We start from the raw sequence: 21,367 nt of genomic DNA, 5'->3' as shown, positions 1-21,367 counted from the left end.
GGCCAAAATTACATTTTTAAAAATCATCTGGCACAGCACATGCTGTGCATATTTGTTTGGAAACAGCACTGGGTGCAGTGGCACTCTGTTATTCGTTCATTCATTCCCAAAGAAGCGTGCATACGATCGCAGCCTGACTGGGAAGGCTGCCGCCACATAAACTCAGTGGAATCCAAAGAATGAGGCATGGGATCCGGTGCTACAGGCCGATTTACGAAGTTTACTCGAAAGACTGACTACAAACAGAACTACTTGGAAGCAATTCCGATTGGCTTGAAGGAGACGCAGTTCTGAGCAAGCAGGCGCGGGGATCTGCTTCTCTGATTCTAACAGAGCTTACTTCCAAGGAGATCTCAATGAGAGCCCTTTGCGGTTTCGGCACATGGCGGCGCTCCCAGCGCAATCCCAAGCGCTGGAGCCGGGCCGGAAGAAGCCGCCTGCTGGGCAGAGGAATGAGAGCCGCTGAGTGGCGGCGGCGCATCACGTGAGCGTCCCGGTCCGACTCCAGCGGCAATCTAACCTTTTCCCTCTCCCGGAGTGGAGTGCGATTCTCGACGGCTGCTCAGCGTCATGTCCCACCAGACCGGCATCCAAGGTACTTCTCGGGGAGCCCTCTGGCTCCAGTGCTCCTCCCCTCCCCTCCTCCCCTTGCCCTCGATTTTCTTTGGGGTCCGCTGAATGGCCCCGGGCTCTTTCTGCGGTACTGCCCTGCCAGGGGCCGGAGATGATGGGCCAAACTTCCGGCACCTGACCTCGCTCCCTTCGTTTGAACTTTGCAAGACTTGATTTCTCCACCTACAGGCTTAATTGCAATCCTGTGTCCCAGAACCCGTTTCCGCCTGTAATGCCATAATGAAAGGGAGAGTGTCATTGAGCATGTCTAGAGTGCCCTTAGCGGTGTAAACTGCAATCCGTTCCTTCTGCGGGGAAGCTCTTTAGGTCACAGCGTCTGAAGTCCAGCCAGGGGCAGAGTGGCACTTTTAGTTGGAGCTTTCAACTACTGCCCTCACAGCTGCTGCTCATTTAGTTGTTTTTGTTGCTGGGGTCTCTGGCAGCTTTCGGGCGACCGGAGGAATCTCACCGAAGCACATCGCCACCTTTCCCGGCAGGCGATTATGCAAACCAGCGTGTGGCAAATGGAGTTGCCTCCGGGGAGAAGATGAAGTGGTGGCTGCGACGTGAGCCTATGTCATCATCCCCTTAGGCTTAAGGGATAGGCAGAAGGAGGTGGCGGGGAGAGGCTTCCGCTGGCTCTCCTGCCACCTGCACCTGCCCACTGAATCCGTGGGCGGAGTGCGGGGCCGGCTTTGATCTCGGTTACCAGGGGAACCTTATGCTGGAGGCTGCGGTCAGGCAACTGTTTAAACTCGCGTGCGCTTGAGCACGAAACGCTTCCTATGAGGAAAGTTACAGTCCTATGTGTTTAATTGGTGGTAGTAAGCCCCACTGAATTGGTTTAGAGCTGGTCTTGTGTAGGAAAAGTAATCGGAATGCAGTCATTCGTAGTAACATCTATGGGGGTCAATGAGCAGGTGCTGAAATTCACATATACCGGGTTAGGTAGCGTTACACAGGACCAAAAGAGTCGGCTAAAGGTTTTGTTTTGGCTTCTTTCTCGGCTTGCAGTGATGGAGAAAGTGGTCTGCTGGCTCTTGAGGCTAGAGCTGAAATGTTGCTAGAAATCTGTTGGCAACACTTCTTGCGAGCCCTGTACTTTTTAACTGGTTTCCAGAGGGCCTCTTTGGCTCCTGACAGTAGACCCAGCGTGGGAACGCTGGGATGTTAATCTGTACTTGCGAGATACAGATATAGATATAATAATATAAATCTGTATTTGTGGTGAGGCTTGTTAAAGCCCTGTAGAATATACTCAAATGTTTTTTGAAAGTCTGTCCTGTGTGATTAAGCTATGCTCTTCTGGTGGTAGCATGTGGATCTGGCATCTTCGCTTTCTTGGATTGCTTATAAACTCCTTCTCTCAAATATTCAAAAAGAAAGAAGAAACTCCTCCCCTGCTATTCCTGCCCGTGACGTTTTTCAGACTTTGCTCTCTGTATGACCAAGGAGACAAAAGATCAATTTACCCTAGTTGTAGCTCAGTAACAGGCACGTGACTGTCTTTGTTAGTTTCAGTAGGAAAGTGTCTTTATGTTGCTATGCATGACTCATCTATTAATTGTCAAAACCAGGCATCCAATGTGAAACAAAAAAACCAAAAATAAACCCTAGGAGATTTTAAGCAATAGATGGATTCATTTCTTTGGCTTACATAACTGAAGGGAGCTTTGTAATTTATTTATTTTTTGCATTGATTTAAACATTAATAAAAATATGATGTCAATGGTACTTGGTAAGTTGATCCAGAGGATATTATAAAATTGCAATTGAGGTGTTTTACACTAACAGGTTTATGCAATAGAACATCTCACTTGCAGTTTTATAATATCCTCTGGATCAAAGAAGATCCAAACTTTCAGTTGTGCAGAGCTTCTAAACAGGGGCGGTTAGCCAACTCTCATTCATAGAATGTTGCTAAACCATGCTGGCAAACTCTGGATGACGTTTAAAAGTCCTCTTGCTTGATTTCCTGGCTTGACAAAATGCATTTACTTGGCTACCATTGTGCTGTGGAGATTAATATCCCAAGATATTTATAGCTAATAAGCTCAATCAGGTGCGTAGCTAGGGGAGAGGGGACTCATGTTCACCCTCTTCCCGGCAGCACCCTGCACATGCCAGCCACACCCTCTGCATGTGATATCACACGGAGGAGGTGTGGCCAGCACCCTGAAGGATCTGGCACCCAGAAGGCCAGCTCTCCCAAGTTCATTTCCCAGCCAACAATGAAGTGGGCTAGGTGTTTTCTTCATTCTCTGCCTCACCCTGTGTGCGATGTCATGTGGGGACTGTGTGGCCAGCACCTGCAAGGTCCAGTATAGCCCTCCTGAGTTCATCTCCCAGCTGGTTTAGTTGCTGGCTATGCCTTTTCTTCATTTTCTCCTTCACAAGGGGCAAACCAGGTGGCTCGCAGAAGCTTGGGTTCCTTGAACCTGTCTGCCCAATTATAGCTGTACCCCTTGGCTTAATCCTCTGTAATGTGTTGAAAATAATGTGTAAATAGGGCTAGAGATGATTCAACCATTCATCAGGTACATGGCGCAGCCCCTGTTCTGACTGGCATAGGGAGATGGATGTATCTTGCATAGTGGCTTACTTGTTCAGGGCACACTTCAGCCCATTCAGAGAATCACGGCCTTGGGCAGTATAGCCCTATGACTTTGCCACTTATTTTTATGATTGCATATCGATACTGTGCCCTTCCTCAAAGTTATCCTCACTACAAGGGGATACTACATTACACTGAGAGATAATTATTTGCCTGTCCATTCAACAAGCTTCATAGCTGTCTTTTCCATACCAAGGACCAACAGTTAACTCTGCCCAGTGCGGCAAAGTGCCCTGTTCCTTTACTCCAAAGCCACTGACACAATTAACGTATTTCAATCTATTGATGGTCAGATTGATGAGTCTGAATATCTGGCTAAGGGTCGTCTGACACAGCTGTCTGGAAAAGATGAGAGTATTCATTTTCAAATGTTTGCAGAATAGATAATAGGTCTAGATATAGGCTTGTGCCCGAAAAGTTTCGGCAGCCATTGAAAAGGCCGCCGAAACGTTTCGGGTGTCGGGGCAGATTCGGTGATTCGGCGCCGGCGGGGGTAGGGCTTTAAGGGCGGGGGAGAGTGTACTCACCCCCCCCCACCGCGTTTCCCCCGCCGGCGCTCTCCGAATTTGAAGCCCCTCGGGGCGGCAGCGTTCCTCCTTGCCGCCCCGTTTGCCCCCTCGGCCGGAAGTGGCCGGAAGTTCCGAGTGCGCGTGCGCGCGCACGACGGGCGCACGCGCGCTTGGAACTTCCGGCCACTTCCGGCCGAGGGGGCAAACGGGGCGGCAAGGAGGAACGCTGCCGCCCCGAGGGGCTTCAAATTCGGAGAGCGCCGGCGGGGGAAACGCGGCGGGGGGGGTGAGTACACTCTCCCCCGCCCTTAAAGCCCTACCCCCGCCGGCGCCGATAAATATCGTGCACATCCCTATCTAGATACACACTTTCCTACTTTCTCAGTAAAGTGCTATAAAACCCCTGCTCTAAGCTGTCTGAATGTGCTTGCTCTCTTTATTTTTATTTATACAAGAACTTATATTCCACCTTTCTGCTTGAGCAATAAAGATGCCTAACAACCAATTAAAGTAGAAACTCTCAATAATACCTATAAACCAGAAACATGTAAATCTATTTAAAACAATAAAAAGAGCAGCACCAGCAGAAAACAACCCACATGGCCAATTCAGATTAAATGTCTGCCTAACCAAATAGGTTTTTCCAAATAGGTTTTAGTGTGGGCTAGATTAAGTCCCAGGAGAGGGAGTTCCTCTGTTCAAGAATTAGCCTTGGTAATGCATTGTTCAAATGAATACATTTTAAAAATTAAACTTAAGTGTGTGTTTCTTTTTCAGCTAGTGAAGATGTCAGAGAAACCTTTGCAAGAGCCAGAAATGGACACTACCGATTTTTAAAAATTGTCATTGAAAATGGTAGGAGTTTACCTTTTTTCTTTCTCTACCATCTTAGAAAGCTGTATGGATGTGTAAAGAAAAGGCCATTTGCAATCTTGAAAGCAAAGGTGTATGTCTTGTTCTTGAAGATTTGGAACCAAGAACTACTCATTTTAGCTCCCTTAATATTAAATGAATAATTATATAAAATCATATGGGAGGCATCCAGAGAATTTGTGAAGCAGTGCTCCATCAGTGCGAGCTCCTTCCATGAACAGGAGTGTTGTTCTCAGGCAAGAGGTTCTTTCTCTTGTGTAAATACCTCTTGCATCAGTGCAGCATTCCTTCCATGACTGGAAGGAGCTTATGCTTATGGAGCACCCTTCTGCTAACACTTGACTGCTGCTAAATAGATTCATGGTGATGAGCATTTTTCTAGCAGGTGAACCAACATTCAAATATATGTGGGATCTATTAGTGCAATTGTCACTGTCTTTTCCTAGTAAAGGGAATGTGGAGTGAGTACAGAGGCCCAATGCCCAATCTGTGGTCTGGATGGGATCCTGAAGGCCAAGCAATGTCTAAGTTGGCCCTGAGTTGTACTTCTCTCTGCCTGTTTCATATTGCTTGTGTCTCCTGGAGAGTGCACTGCACTTCCTAAGTGATGGAAAGTGGTGCAGTCCGATGCACATTACGTGGGAATAAGCTCCATTGAACTGCGTGGAACATTTCTGAATAAATATGCATAGCATAGCACTGTTAAGAATATACACAATTTCACTACTCCTTGGGGTCTGTTTCTTAGAAGGCTCTGAAACCTTCTTTAGAAACTGATTTCAAGAAAGACGAAATATATTGTCACTTTCTTGTGGTGTGAACATAGGAAACTGCTATATGCTGAGTCAGACCATTGTTCTATCTAGCTCAGTATTGTCTTCACAGACTGGCAGTGGCTACTCCAAGGTTGCACACAGGAATCTCTCTCAGCCCTATCTTGGAGAAGCCAGGGAGGGAACTTGAAACCTTCTGCTCTTCTATTATTATATTATTATTATTATTTATATATATAAAAAATATTATTTGAACAAGAAAGCCAGCATGGTGTAGTGGTTAGAGTGCTGGACTAGGACTGGGGAGACCCGAGTTCAAATCCCCATTCGGCCATAAAACTAGCTGGGTGACTCTAGGCCAGTCAATTCTCTCTCAGCCTAACCTATTTCACAGGGTTGTTGTGAAAAAGAAACTCAAGTATGTAGTACACTGCTCTGGGCTCCTTGGAGGAAGAGCGGGATATAAATGTAATAATAATAATAATAATAATAATAATAATAATAATAAATATAAGGCATTACCTCTCAAACGATGTGTGTTTTACATTGTAGGTCTATAAGTAGAGCCTGTTGATTTTAACTCTTGCTTTATACAGTGCTTAGATTCTCAAGTGCTTAAGAAATAATCATAATTCTATTTCTGTAGTCCCTCACTCTTACTGGCTCTTAGGCAATAATTTTGAACGACTGATACATTTAGGCTACACTGTATTTTGTTTTGCTCACCAATACAACATTTGTTTCTTTGTAAATGAAGACAGTAACTCTGTCAAAAAGTAAAACGTGGAAAAGGCTCTGCCTTTTATATTCAGTAAACAAAATTGATTGGGGTAAATTGTGAATGGTTTTGCCCCCATCCTCACCCTTAGCTCCTATATTGTTTCAGAAGTTAAGTAATTTTTCACTGTAGATGTTTGAGCAGATATGACATATAGCCTCAATTTATTCTGTTGTCAGTAGAATATTAACTACTCCCTCTATACCTTTACAGAACAGCTTGTGGTGGGATGTGCTGGACAACCTGATGAATCTTGGGAAAAGGACTATGATTCCTTTGTTCTTCCGCTCCTAGAAGATAAGCAGCCATGTTATATACTGTACAGATTAGATTCTCAAAATGCCCAAGGATATGAATGGATCTTTATTGCATGGTCGCCAGACCATTCTCCCGTAAGTAATGAAATAAAACCACTAGTGACTACTTTAAACAGAATTCAGATGCTTCTCATGCCATACTTTCAACCCCGACCCCGCCTTGGCAATTGTCTTGCAATATTGTAAGCTCTTACTTTGCCACCACAAGAAGTCCCTTCCTTTCACTCCACAATCACCTAGCTTCATAATAGCTGCTTCCATTTGGAAATACATGGCTTTGGTATGTTTATGAATACTGAATTTGTATGGACAAAGCTGATCACATGCATCTTTCCTAGCTAAGAGGTACCCAATCAAGTGGGAAGGTGCTGACTGGGTAAAAAAAAACCAACAACCCATGGAATAGGTCCTGTCATCATGATGGCAGTATTCCTCAGTTGTGGGGTAACTCCATGGGAATTGGCTTCTGTGCATGCATTTGAAAACACATTTGAAAGAATGAGATCTTAAAATCAGACTAGTAGCCATTGATAGACCTGTCCTCTTGCTTTACCTACTGACATCCTATTCCTATCATATAGAACCTCTGGTCTGTAAAACTTACTAGCCCTGCTTTATCAGCAGTTCATGTGCAAGGGGCTGTGTTCTTGAGTAATTCTTTCTACCACTCATATTAATTTCATATTGGTTTGTACATTATATCTTGAAAGAGATTTTGTTTTCGTCTCTCCCACTTTTTCTACATCCAATACTCTGTAGTTGTGCTCTACATTTTTTAAATCAAGCCCATAGCATCAGATTTGTAACATAATATAGCCAAGCATAACTCTATCTCTCTTCTCTTCCCCTTTCATTCAACCTCCTATCTGTTTCCCAGCATCCCCTTTGCTGCCACCTTCTTTCAATGAGCAGAACAAGGAGCTGTATGATACTATGGCCAGCACTCGGTATTCTAGATCTCTAATTGTGAGGACAATAAGATTGATTTATTTATTGTTACATTTAAGAACAACCTTGCTGGATCTGGCTCAAGGTCCATCTAATCCAGCATCCTGTTTCCCACAGTGGCAGTACAATTTGTGCACTGCTTTTCATAAAAAAATTATGTCAAGGTGGTTCACAGTATCTATTAAAAACAACCATAACATCTATATAATGGCAAAAGTAACATACAACCAATAAACAATAACATACAACACAGAAGCAGAATCAACAAAGAAAACAAAAACCTGCCTATACATCTGATTTCAGTACAGGTTGAGTATCCCTTATCCGGACTGCTTGGGACCAGAAGTTGTCTGGATTTTGGACTCCTTGGGATTTTGGAAAGTTGTAGTTTCAGGGGCCAGAAGGGGGACTTTCCGCCATCACCAGGACTACAAGTCCCAGCATGCTTTGGGTAACCCAGGGTGGTAATGGCGGTGGCAGCATATACACATTGTGGTCTCCATGCGGACCGCATAGAGTGAATAATAAAGCTCCCCACAGTGGTAGCGGGCAGCGGAAGAAGGAGCAGAAGGCAGAAACATGTCAAAGGACCAGTAGCGACCAGGACTCCCACGACCGGGTCGGTGGTGCCCGCCAGCATGCTCCAAGCACAGCCTGAGAAGCTGCAGCACTACACGTACGTAGCGAGAACACCTGTAGCTGCCACTTACTGCTGTTCCTACCGCCGCAGGCATGGTATCCAGATTTTGGAGCATTTCTGATGTCCAGATAAGGGATACTCAACCTGTACTGTGACTTGCTTTTGAGAACCATTATGTTGGAAAACCTTATGCTGATTTAGACCACTGGGTCATTTAGCTCAGCATTGTCTGCAATGACTGAAACAAATATCTCTAGCCGCTTCTCTGAAGTGACTCCTTAACAACTAAAACTTTGAATGTCAAAAGTAGACTTCCTCATCTTCCTCCCTCCCTTTCTGCCTGCTCACTGTCACTGCAGAATCTCTGTCATCCTGTTACTAAAGGCATCTGGCTTAATGTCTTATTCCTCTTCCTGTCTCCTTTCCAGCTGTCAGCCAATTTCTGGCACCTCTTCTTCCATAACCTGTTGCCATTTATTCTTCATTCAGCCAAATCTGGGTTCATTGTTTTATTGGCTGTCTCCTCTCCTTTCAGTCTCATGATTTTACAGCTCATCCTGTCACCCATGTCTAAACTTCTGCTGCTGTCTACTACAAGAATACTGCCAAATCTCCTCGGCTATTTACTGAAAGCTTTTCAGTTCCAATGTTAAATATAGTCTACTGCTATCCTTTGTGTCCTTATGGTCTTACTGCACTCTCTCTTTCATCTTTTCTCTCTTACTACAACTCTGCCTGAAGCCTTCACTCTGGCAGTTTAACCTCTTCTGCTCTCTGTCTTGGTCTTCCTGGTTAATCTTACACCTGAAGCTCCTTCTTAGAACACATCTAACTCTTTCTGCCCCTTTCGTCGTCCTACTGTAAGGTAAGTAGCAAACACGCTGTTGCAGTCATTCTATCATCACTTCCGAATCTACCATTAAAAAGATTATATTAGTAATATTTACACCCTCCCTCTTCCTCTGGAAAGTTCACAGTGACTTCCATGTCCTTCCAGGCAGTTGTGAATTCCAGATGTCAGTGGTTCCCAACCTGGGTTCCTCCAGATGTTGCTGAACTACAACTCCCAGCATCCCCAGCTACAATTGATTATGGCTGGGGATGCTGGAAGTTGTTGTTCAGCAACATCTGAAAGAACCCTGGTTGGGAACCACTGTCATTTGTCCTTGTCTTCACCAATGATACGGGATTCGGTTTTCTGACCTCTTGTTAGGAATGAGCCAATTAGCAGTCTTGTGTCACAGATGATGATGACTTGAGGTTTTGGGTACAGATAGTCCAGACCAAGGACTGAGTTTATGGCTGAGCACAGCTTTGAACCTAGGCTCAGCTCCAGCATTATTCTTACTACTAGGCCAACACTGGGCTTCATAAAACACTGTGGGGCCATTCACACGACCAACCGGGTGGGGGAAAGGCTTCTCAAACCTTGCCTTCCCCCAAGACAATCCTTTGTTGCTTGGTGGGAGCATGCTCCATGCTCCCACACAATCAGCCCTTCTCCATGCAGTGGGGAGCAGGGAGGATCGCTCTGAGGCTGGGAGTTGGTGTCCTGGCCTCTGAGACTCAACCACAGTGCGCTGAGTGCAGTGCACTGGGGGATTCCTCGAGGGGGCAGGCACTCTAGGCCTGTCATGCTCTGTGTCTGCACGAGCTGCAAGCAGCTCATGCCAACACATGATCCCAGAGCCGATGTTAAGGGAGCATTTGTGCCCTTAGCCCCGGCTACGAGCTGGGCTGAGATGCTGGGTTTAGTGTGGTGCTGGGTCTAGTGCCGCAAGCACCACCGGGATCCATGCAGATCCCGGCGGTTCTCACAGGCAGTCAAGCCCAGGTTTGGCTGCTTAAACCTGGGCTTAGCTGCTCATGAGGACAGGCTCTCTGTGTGGCGATATCCCATAAAGAAGAATGTAAAGATACAAGCCTCTCTTTTTAAAAGTTAATATAACAAGTAACGTTCATTCCATTCAATTTCAAAAACAATCAGTGTTTGTTACACCTTGTCAGGTTCGTCAGAAAATGTTGTTTGCTGCTACAAGGGCAACTCTGAAGAAAGAATTTGGAGGTGGACATATTAAAGATGAAGTATTTGGAACAAATAAGGTGAGTATTTTGCAAAGGATCATTTTGCAGGACTTGCTCCTGAATGATCTCCACAAAGAAAGCGAAGGTAATTTTCATATGAAATTGAAGATATTTAGTCAATTATAAAACTGTGTTTATGCCACAAGGTCCTGGATTGGAAGAATTCAGAGGAAAATTTTGCAATCAAGTATGCTATTGTAGAAACATCTGATTTTTGGGGTTTGTTTCAGGATGATGTTTCCTTGAATGGATACCAAAAATACTTGATTACTCAGTCTTCCCCTGCTCCTCTGACTGCAGCAGAAGAAGAGCTTCGACAAATCAAGATCAGTGAGGTACCGCACTCTGGAATGTCAGGAAAGGGCTGGGAGCCAGATATTTCTGAAATATTATTGAAGAAAAGCAGAAGCATGTCATAAACAAAACAGTGGAACATTTTTGACCATCTAAGAGGATGGGTAGATAAACACCTGAAGTGATGGAGTATTTTCCATTCCAAGCATTTTTAAGAGGCATGGGTAGAGTATAAATTTGAATCAATGTACATTTCCTTCTAACTTCTGAGAAGGAATGTAACTTCTCCCAGTTCCCAATATGCAACTTTTACATTCTCAGACTAAAAAAAATTGATTAAAAAAATGATTCCAACTTTCCTTTTCTAGTGGTTAACATTTTTCTGATGTTTGGTTCAAATGTGTTAATGATCAGAATCTGTCCACTTATTTTTGTACAAATGTTATTTGAATTGAAATAACTGTTCTTTTCTCTTCCATTCCATTTCCCCTGCTTCCCATGTACTTGGTGAAGATGTGATCACTTAACAAATAAATTATTTTCAACTTTTCATGAAGAGATATTAATGTAGATCAGAAAGAGCATAAAGTTGAAAATGAAAGATTCTGCAGAGGAACTTTCTGCTCCATGTTTTAAGATATGCTAGCACTTTAGATCCAAATAAGTCTGAATATTTTAACCTCTTGTAAACTTCTTGCTCTTGTTGTTCCCAGGTACAAACTGAAGTCAGTGTTGATACTAAGCATCAGACTCTCCAAGGGGTAGCATTTCCTATAGCTAAAGAAGCCCTCCAGGCACTGGAAAAATTGAAAAACAAACAGCTTAACTATGTGCAATTGGCAAGTACATTTATATAACCTTTTGCCCCTAATCTTGGAGATTGTCAGATTTCTCACTGTTTGCAAAAATGAGAAAAACCTAGAAAAGTTCAATGTACTGTAGGAACTTTAGGATTGTGTTTCTTCAGGATCGTAGCCTTTGTATTGTGTTATAGTAAGAATCAAGACTCTGTATCTAAGTTCAAAAATGTTTTCCTAAATTATTTTAATTAGTCCTTTATATCGTAGAGGATTGTCTCTAAAGTGAGTTAGTCCCATTGACAAATGCAGTGCCTGGTTTACCTTTCTGCAACACATTGAAATATAATGGAGTATTTCATTACATACGTATGTATTTCAGTTAGTCCTAATTCAGACATGATGTTGTACATGCATACAGGTCTGTATTTATGTACATGTTCTGTGTGAATGACTGTACATTTGTTCACTTTAAAAGCGAACCTGGGTACAGGCTCCCTCAAATGTAAGTTGCAGATAGGAAATGCACTACTGTACGTGCAGTGAACATAATGTAACTGTACATGCTTACATTGTATGTATGTTGAACATAACATGTGAACAGAGCTTTATTTGTGACTAACTTGTTGCACTAACTTAAGAGTTTAGTCATGACTAACTCTCTTTTGGATACAACTTAATTATTATCGGAATGGCAGATTTTATTATAACCAATTCCCAGCAGATTATCTATTCCTTCTCACCTTCCCTAAACATAGATGGGCCTTCTCGAGGGTCTGTATGAATGCCCTCCCCTCAGAACTACTGGCTGGCAGATATAGCAGAATTCTAATGGAGCAGAGATTGCCCCTGTATCTCAGGAGATCGAGTCAGTTGCACATGTGCTCCTGCAGTGTGTCTTTTATATAGGTCTTAGGCGAAGGTTGATTGACCCTGTTTTACATAACCTGCCAGGATGACCTGATGAATTCTATGTTAAATATTTAAGAGATGCAAATCCATCTATCACACACAGAGTTGCAAAATTCTGTTGTTCTGCAATACAAGTTTGACGTGCTCTGCTCACTAACGGTTAGATCTAGTGTACAGATACATTATCAATATGCCTATGTTTAAATTTTACATTTGTTTTAGATGCTTTGGCTATAATAAAGACTGACTATTATAACCAATGTTATGTGTTTTAACAGCAAATTGATATGAAAAATGAAATTATCACTCTGGCTAATACACTGCCAACTGAACTGAAGGACCTGCCGAAAAGAATTCCAAAGGATTCTGCACGATACCATTTTTTTCTCTACAAACATTCCCATGAAGGAGACTACTTGGAATCAATAGGTATGAAATGATTTCTGGGTATAGTATTGGTAGGAATCAGTAGATATGATTCCTTATTGAATCAATTCTAGGTAGTTGGAATAATTAGAAGCTGTAATAATTAGGCTAGGATTTTGTGGCTATCTGAATCCTTAGCAACAAACATTATTTCATTATTGTGCTATGTAGATGCTTCACTCTTACTCCAACAACACACAACTTATTAAGCTTCTTCAGTTCCTTGCTTTAATTTGTGCACTATGATACTTGCTCACTCTTTCAAATTTTGCAAGAAGTCTTGTTGACTATTATTCTTAATTTCTCACCACTTGAAATATTCTGCAGTATTTATCTACTCTATGCCTGGCTATATGTGTAGTATACGAGAACGGATGCTATATTCCAGCTGCAAGAGTCCTCTCCTAGAAATCGCAGAAAGACAGCTGTGGATGCAGATCATCAGAAAGGTAAGGATTACAGATCTCTTTTTTAGCCAAGCAATCACTCAGACCTAGGTATTTGTATGCCTAAAAATTTCATCTTTACTTGAGAAAGATGCCTAAGACCATCTTATTACATTACTCTTCTTGTGTTGGATCCAAAGAATAAGTCGTAGAATTCAAGTTTGCTGTTCCACAAACACTTGTACAAGTGATAATGGAGTAGTTTGTGCTGTGCAATAATACATAGATTTTATAGTAGTTTGTATGCTCCTGCATTGTGAAAGCATCTGTGCAAGCAGAGTAACTTCAGATTTAGTTACCCTTTGTTGGTACCCGGTATATAGCATATAGTAAGCATATAGTAACCTTGCCATCCATGGATATGGGTATCTGTGGTTAGGTAATTGACACCTGACCTTGGCATATAAGAAACGATGAAAAAGGGGTTAGTCTCTCATGTCTGTGGGTTGTGGGTGACTGGAAATGACCTTGGAGGTAATTTCTGGCCATTTTGGGTGCAGGACCCATTTTGTTGCTCGTTTGTTTTTAACTAAACAAAACCAGTGTGCTTTTTCAGAATTTTGGGGATGGGGGAGGGGCATCACTGGACTCATTAAGACCCCTGGAGCACAGTAGGGCACTTTATTTGGTCTGTTTTTTTACTTTTGGGGGGGGCCCACTTTAAAGTGATATATTTGAAGTCTGGGAGCCTTATCCCCACAATCACATTTACCTTCGTGCATAATGAGGTCCACCTGTATGCTTAAATCGGGATAATCCCAAGTCTGGAATGCTTGCTTCATGTGGTCCTGTCAGCTCATGCAGCAGTAGCATCTTTCTTCTTCTTCTTCAAACTGCCTCAAGCTCTCTTGCTCCAAGTGTAATTACAATAAAGCAGGATGAACCTATACTAGTATTTGGGATGCCTTGATTTTCAACTTGAATTTCACTTGATCATATTCTTATAACCTTGGGGAAATCACTTTCAATTTTGTAAGTACACAAGTACTGTAAATTGAATACAGTAAATTAATATTGACTTTGTAGCTGTAGAAAGCATGAAAAAGAAACTTAAGTATGTAGTACACCGCTCTGGGCTCCTTGGAGGAAGAGTGGGATATAAATATAATAAAATGATGATGATGATGCCTCTCTGCCTCAAGTTCTTCAGGGCAGGCTCTGCTCTGTGTACTTTACAGAGGGGGCAATGCGGGTATGGAGCTGGACCTTCTTAATAGTGGTGGCCATGGCACAGAATGCCCTTTTTAGTAGGATTCTCTTGGCTTCCTCACTGATGGTTTTCCATTGACAAGTTAAAATTTGACATTTTCCTGTGAGCTTTTCTCCAAGCTGTTCGGATGTTTGTGAAACTAGATCATGGTTAAAGTTTCGTTGACTATGATACTTTGTTTTAGATTTGTTTTGTTTTAAATTTGTATCCTACTTTAGGTATGATTTGATAGTGGATAATTTTAAATACCGATGAATCTGTTCTGTTTCAATGGACAGATTTATCTAGCTATGCATATGATCAGTTTGTTAGTTTTGCTTATTGGCCTTTCTGTTCTCTATTTATAAAGTATGAACAAGGTAAAATACAACTAGTTGCCTTTAGCTAGCAGGAGCGAGTCAAGTATGGAAGCAGCGTTTTTGCACAGTTATTTTTTTGCTTACTCAGATATGTCTTGCATATGGAAATGTGTTAAAACTGTCAGCAGCACAGGGCGTGGTATCTAAACTCATGCATTGTTTTTTAAAAATGGCCACCTCAATATATATGTCAAAACCTACTTTACATTATTGTCTCTATTTTTCCCATGGTAGATTGAAATAGATGATGGAGATGAGTTAACTGCTGACTTCCTTTATGAAGAAGTTCATCCCAAACAGCACGCGCATACACGGAATTTTGCTAAGCCAAGAGGTCCTGCAGGAAAACGAGGCATCCGAAGGTTGATCCGCGGTCCAGCTGAAACGGAAACACCTACTGACTAAACTCCACAAGTGCACTGGGAACAAAAGCATTACAACAGCAGGTGGGCAGGGGGACACACACCCCACCCTTTAATATTGAACTGAAAGCATTCTACATTGATCTTTTCCAGGAGGAAAAAGAATGTCTTGTGACTTTCCACTGCACTTGTCTGGCTATGTCACTTTAGATTTTGTAATTTCTACGGCCTGTGGTTATCATGCATTAGTTTAAAACTCAAACCATAGCTTGTATGATTCTTCCTAATCTGAATGTATCGCTGCTTGGTAATTTCTGTTATATAGGGCTCGATCCAAAGGTTCCCTTCCCTGTGGGAGGAGGAGGATACTTTTTGGATCGAACCCATTGATTCCACATTAGTTTGCAGTCAATTTTAGTTAATACATAAAATAGATAAAATTAGTTTGAAAATTCTTAGTTAACTTTATTACCTCCTTCTCATGGAGAGCTGCTGCTGCTTAGAATAAAAATGATCAGTAAAAGGCCCGTATCTCTACTTTCTCCACCACCCAGCTCCCACTTCTTTCAGTCTTCTAGTAAGTTCCTAAACTTTAACTTGTAAGCAAGTCCATTGTTCCAAGTCTTTGCAAGTTTGAAACCTAGTTTCTTTGCAGGAGTCCAGAGCTAGATTATTTGTAGCCTTTTAATAACATATTGCTCACTCTCATTCCAAAAGAAATCTGACCTTGAGACTTTGTAGTTTTTTCATTGGGTCTTTCAATAAGGTTGAGTTCTCAATAATCAAGAAAACACTACATGTAGCATGATTCTGTAAATGACACATTGGCTATGAAATCAGAGCACTTTTTTGAAATCTACACTATGGGAGCTGTCATTGATTGTTCATACGGACATGGTTGAGAAATGTCTTCTATATCTGTTAAAATAAAGATGTTCTCAAGGCAACTGTTTTGAATGTCTCAAATTGTGAAATGGTTGCAGTATAAAACTACCTTGTAGGTATATTTAATTGGAAGTAATGTTAATGGAACTACTCCAGGGTGATTGGTAAATACTCCAAAAATTGCATTGAGGCTTTGTGTAAGGAAATTAGCTCTGAGTAGGACAGGTCCACATCAGATTAAATTTACACAAAGTTGTGGACTCAGGAAATAACTAGACTGAAGCAAGGTTGAAGTTTCAAAAATCAAAGTAAGGTTTTATTGGAGAGAGGGATACAGTGGAAAGAAATGTGTGGTTAAAGTAATCCTATTTAAGGTATGTTCAACTGTAAAGTTGCGTTTTAGCTTAAAGTCCTACTTGTATAAATTCCCAGGTGGCCTAGAGGAGGAGGCAGCTGGATTTAAGAAAAAGGAATAGGGACAGAGATGGGCCCTAGTGAGGGGCAAATGTTCATAACACCTGATCTGGGTGAAGAGGCTTTGGGGTTCCTGGAAAAACCGAAGGACCTCGTTCCTCAGGGATAGCTTGGTCAGAAGCAGAGGCAAGAAGATCGGAGGGGTTAGATGATAGAGGTGAATCCACAAGGGTGCTTCCTCCAAGGAACCAGCTTCCTATGTTGGTGAGGAAGACTTGGGAAGATCAGGCTAGGCAAGAAAGCAGATCAGGAGGGTAGCACAATGAACTGGACACAACCTAGTGTAATGGCCTGTGAACAGTAAATCGCCCAAGCAGCTGATGACTCCAAGATAGATGGTATGCAAAAAGCACACTGGATCATGGAGATGGGGCTTGGTATACTCAAGAACATATCCTGGGGCAACATTCTTGTTGCCTTTCTTTGCTGAATAGGTGTGCTGGACGGAACCTGCAAGGGTTTCGTTGTTGCTGATCGCTCTTCCTGAGTGTAACTGTGGGAATGGCCAAGGTGGATTGTCATGAAAATAGAGCACATAGACATGAGAAGGGGAAATCTACATGGACGGAGGATCCAATAATCTAAATCAGTACTTTTAATGGATACACCTTGAGGAGAGGTCCTTATTGCTGACGCAACCTCTGTGAGGGGAAAGTTACCTCCGCATCTGTGTCCTTCCTGCTGAGTCAATTGGTGTGTTCGCTTGCTGCTATCCTTTGCAAAAGGAGGGGAGGGTGAGGCAGTTCAGAGTGCAGAGCGGCCTTGACTGGAAGTTAACCTGCTTTAGTTAACTTCTGGGGTCGTCTTAGAGTGTCGACATAGGGAGGGCATGCATCTGATCCCCTTTCCAATTTGCTTGGAACTAGCCAAATCTAGGGGCGACTGGCCCACTGTCAGCTAAGTGACCTATCCCCATATGCCACAAGCTGAGGGCCCACGATCCCGTGAGACTCCTGAGCATGAGAAGAGTGAGATCCCCAAGCTTGGAGACTCAAGCATGGGGAGGGGGTACGTTCTGGGAGCTGGCAGAAAAGCATTGCTAGCAACAGTAAGCTTTCTACTGCCATCAATAGCAGCCATTTGCTTCTGCTGACATAAAGCTGAAGTAAAACATGAACTACTTTCCTGCAAGTGAACACTACAAAGCACGGTCAAAGCTTTAATTAACCAATCTTTTATTTTGGACCCCACATGTCTAAATATCTTCAGATATATATTTTAACAGCATGATACTACACATGGTTACTTGGAAATTAAGCCTATTCACTGGGATTTGCTTCCTTGTAAATTCACACATGTAAACTACTTCCTTGTTATAGCTAATCTTTCTAACACATTCATTTTAGACTAGAACAGACTGAAATACTCACACCCATGGTTGTGTTTTGTCCATTTACTGCACCTGCACAAATTGATGGGTCACATATTTGGTGTGATTTCCTCTAGCAAATAAATTATTGTGAGAAGGTATTGAAATGAAAGCTGCTGAGACTGCAGACTAACACTAATGACTAATCCCAAGTAGCTGAGCCAGAGTGGTTTCCTGTGACTGTGGCATAAGACCACTGCTCTACCAGTTCAATATTATTTGTGATAATCTGATGGCATTCCTGCTGGTATGCTTCATCCTAAGCAGTTATGAGTGGTAAACTAGCTTTCAAAGAATATTTATGGTATTGATAGTCTTGGATGCCACCCATACACTGTCTTTACAGACTGACTGTCTTAGTTGTATAGCATCATGCTGCATCTCCAAGTCCACTAGGGGCCAGTTCTTACTTTACAGAAGTAGCATTGCTCTTACCTGGTCTACCACAAGTCCAGGAGACCTGGTCTTGTGGTAGCAAGCACGACTTGCCCTGTTTGCTAAACAGGGTCTGCCCTAGTTGCATATGAATGGGAGACTACATGCATGAGTCCTATAAGCTATTCCCCTTAGGGGAATGGCGTCACTCTGGGAAGATCAGGTTCCAAGTTCCTTCCCTGGCATCTCTAAGACAGGGCTGAGAGAGATTCCTGCCTGCAACCCTGGAGAAGCAGCTGCCAGTCTGTGTAGACCAGAGGTTCTCAACGTTGGGTCCCTAGATGTTTTTGGACTTCAACTCCCATAATCCCCAGGCCCAGTGGCCTTTGGTTGGGGATTATGGGAGTTGAAGTCCAAAAACATCTGGGGACCCAACGTTGAGAATCCCTGGTGTAGACAATACTGAGCTAGATGGGCCAATGGTCTCTCGGTATATGGCAGCTTCCTATGCTCCTCCATGGTTGGTGTCTGAATTCAGATTAAAATAAAAGTAAATTTTGCCATCGAGTCAGTGTTGGCTCCTGGCGACCACAGAGCCATGTGGTTGTCTTTGGTAGACTACAGGATGGGTTTATCACTGCCATCTCTCGTGCAGTATGAGGGGATGCCTTTCAGCATCTTCCTATATCATTGCTGCCCAATATAGGTGTTTCCTATTGTCTGGGAAACATACCAGCGGGGATTTGAACCAGAACCTCCGGCTTGCTAATCAAGTTATAGCCCCACTGTGCCATTAGGTAGCTTGAATTCAGACCAGAAGGGAGGAAATAAGGACAATCCTTATACGAATGTTACATCCTAACTGGCACTGGCTGTTGGTGGGAGGGGTTATAACCATGCTGCTTTTGTACTGTAAAACAGCCCCAGGTGAAGACACCAGCTAACATTCATACGAAGAAAGCATTTGTATAATGAGCAAAAGTTCTGCTAACACAAAGCAATTGCTTAGTTCAGCTAAAAACCAGGGATTTGCACTATTGCACTCTTGTATAAGTTTGCTTTACAAAAAGTGAGAAGTGTGACTGTTGAGCAAACACAAGCATGCTTGCAGTAGCGCAACATGAATTGGGAATGCAAGCTCCAGACTTAGCTATTCTGCAAGCTATTTGTGCTAGTACAACTTTGATCCACAGCACTTTATTCGGATGTCAGCCACTGACTGTAAAGGTCTTATGAAATACTGAAAAGTGCCTTATATTGCGTATTTTTAGAAGAGCACTGCTTTACAGCTCTGCACAGTGACCTGCTGCAGATGTTCTATAGATAACTATTGGTAATAATTTCTACAGAATTTTCACTGCATAAAGTGATACGCAAGGTCCAGTGACTGAAAATATTAACCCAGCTCTTTTGTGGTCAGCCTCAGCATTTGGCCTTTGTGCCACATGTCCAATTGTATATTTTCTTAGCTACCATCATTCCACAATACTTCAGCATTGACACTATAAAAGCCATCATGCATTAAGTAAGTTGCCTAGGGAAACTTCAGTTCAGCCTTAGGAAGTATTTTAGGAGAAGCTTGGACTACTTTGAAATAGTTAAACAGAGTGAGGATGTTTTCAAAAGCAGCCAAGCCTGGGATTAGCTGCCCATGGGAATCTGTGGGAGCCAAACCTGCCAAGGGAGCCCACCTCTTAAAATGAGGTTAAGGGAATGAGCGCTCCCTTAACCCCGTTTACCTGACCACGTGTCAGCACTGGCTGCTTTTAGCTGGTGCTGAAGCACTTATGGGTACCCACCTGTCACTGGGCAGATCCCCACAACGCATCATACACTTGTGCATCTGTGGGGAAGGCGGGCTTTCGCAGTCTTCCCCGCTACCCATCAGCTAGCCCTCTCACGCAATCAAGAGAAAAGGCTCAGCAGATTATTCTGAAAGTAGTGAAGGTACCATGGGTGGAGCAATCAAGGCAGATAGGGCGATGGACTACCTGGTGGAATGAGAGTAGAAGCAAAAGCTTCACCCCCATTGCTATGATGGGTGGGATAATGTGAGAAGTGAGCAGGTGGGGGTAAGGGGCTTTCTCTCTTATCATTTCTGTCCTAATCATTATGGAATAAAGTTTATTTTCTTTTCAGCTTTCCAAGCACAGCCCCTGCTTATGTCTTGGCAGCTCAGGAGAAGGCCTTTTTTAATTCCCCCAGACAATGAACTTCAGAATTCACACCAGCATTACCGCAGTATGTGAACAATAAAGCCACCATAGGAAAATACACGGAGAACATCCCCACTACCAGCATAATGGCATGTGGGAGGAGAGCCCCTTCTTGTTTTGAACCTATTCAACAAGGCTGCTACAAGTACTGGGGCAAATGAGACAGGGTGGACCTAGAAGTTTGCCCTCTAGTTTGTACTGGAGCATGAGACAGATACTACACTTACATATATGAAAATAGGGTCAGAGAAGAAATTTGAAGTGTGTGGAAGGAAATGATACACAGTGCGAGTTTGTTAGGGGGGTTTGCCCTCCCTATCTTGCCTCATGTGCAAGTTCCTCACCCATTAATTGAAAGGATACTGTTGAGGTCAACAGTATCAGATTGTGAGCCCTTTGGGGACAGGGGACCATCTTATTTATGTATTTTTCTATGCAAAGTTCCTTTGAGAACTTTGGTTGAAGAGTGATATGTAAATATTAGTAGTAGAAGTATTTTTAGCATAAGAATGCTAAAAATACTTCTACTACTACTATTTACATACTGCTCTTCAACCAAAATTCTCAAAGGAACTTTGCACAGAAAAATACATAAATAAGATGGTCCCCTGTCCCCAAAGGGCTCACAATCTGAAAAGAAACACATCAGATACCAGCAACAGCTACTGGAGAGATGCTGGGCTGGGGTTGGATGGGGCCAGTTGCTCTCCCCCTGCTAAATATAACAGAATCACCACTTTGAAGGGTGTCTCTTTGCTCAGTTTAGCAGGGGGGAAGAGTTAGTTAAATTAGTTAAAATACAGTCCTGGCTCCCAACTCCCACGGAGAAATTTAAGGCCAAGTGAACTTGCCCCAAAGCCATCATGGGTGCTTCTCAAGAGTTGGCATTCTAGATTGAATGGGCAAAGATGCAGGAAGTTCCTTCCCCTCTCAGCGGCACCACAGCATTTTGTGGGTGTGGAACTAAGTTTAAATTAAGTAAGCAGCAGGTATTAGCATCTAGCATCCTGAAAATATTGTCCTTCATTAGAGACATGTTTTCTAGCAATTAAAGCAGTGAAGACAGACACTACCTGTACATTCAAGTTTCAGA

At 42.9% G+C, this 21,367-nt stretch overlaps 2 protein-coding genes across 3 annotated transcripts in view; one reads left to right on the top strand and one right to left on the bottom strand.

Moving 5' to 3' along the window:
* Positions 1-1,186, bottom strand: part of TMEM117 (transmembrane protein 117) — a 355,803-nt gene extending 354,617 nt beyond the window's left edge. The window contains exon 1 of the mRNA XM_053254798.1: positions 521-1,186. The gene's annotated coding sequence lies outside the window, so the exon portion shown is untranslated. The remainder of the gene's footprint in view (positions 1-520) is intronic.
* Positions 381-15,902, top strand: TWF1 (twinfilin actin binding protein 1). 2 transcript variants are annotated; one of them, XM_053254802.1, is made up of 9 exons: positions 384-595; positions 4,513-4,590; positions 6,373-6,551; positions 10,072-10,167; positions 10,380-10,484; positions 11,157-11,282; positions 12,431-12,581; positions 12,906-13,027; positions 14,828-15,902. In XM_053254802.1, exons 1-9 carry the CDS (start codon positions 571-573, stop codon positions 14,996-14,998), a joined length of 1,053 nt encoding a protein of 350 aa, XP_053110777.1. In that variant the 5' UTR covers positions 384-570; the 3' UTR covers positions 14,999-15,902. The 2 variants fall into 2 exon arrangements, with proteins under 2 accessions (XP_053110778.1, XP_053110777.1); XM_053254803.1 differs by lacking the exon at positions 10,380-10,484 and having other exon boundaries at positions 381-595.
* Positions 15,903-21,367: the final 5,465 nt, after the last annotated feature.

This window comes from Hemicordylus capensis, chromosome 5 (assembly GCF_027244095.1).
Source record: "Hemicordylus capensis ecotype Gifberg chromosome 5, rHemCap1.1.pri, whole genome shotgun sequence".
Taxonomy (NCBI): domain Eukaryota; kingdom Metazoa; phylum Chordata; class Lepidosauria; order Squamata; family Cordylidae; genus Hemicordylus; species Hemicordylus capensis.
This window is presented reverse-complemented; position numbering and strand designations above follow the sequence as displayed.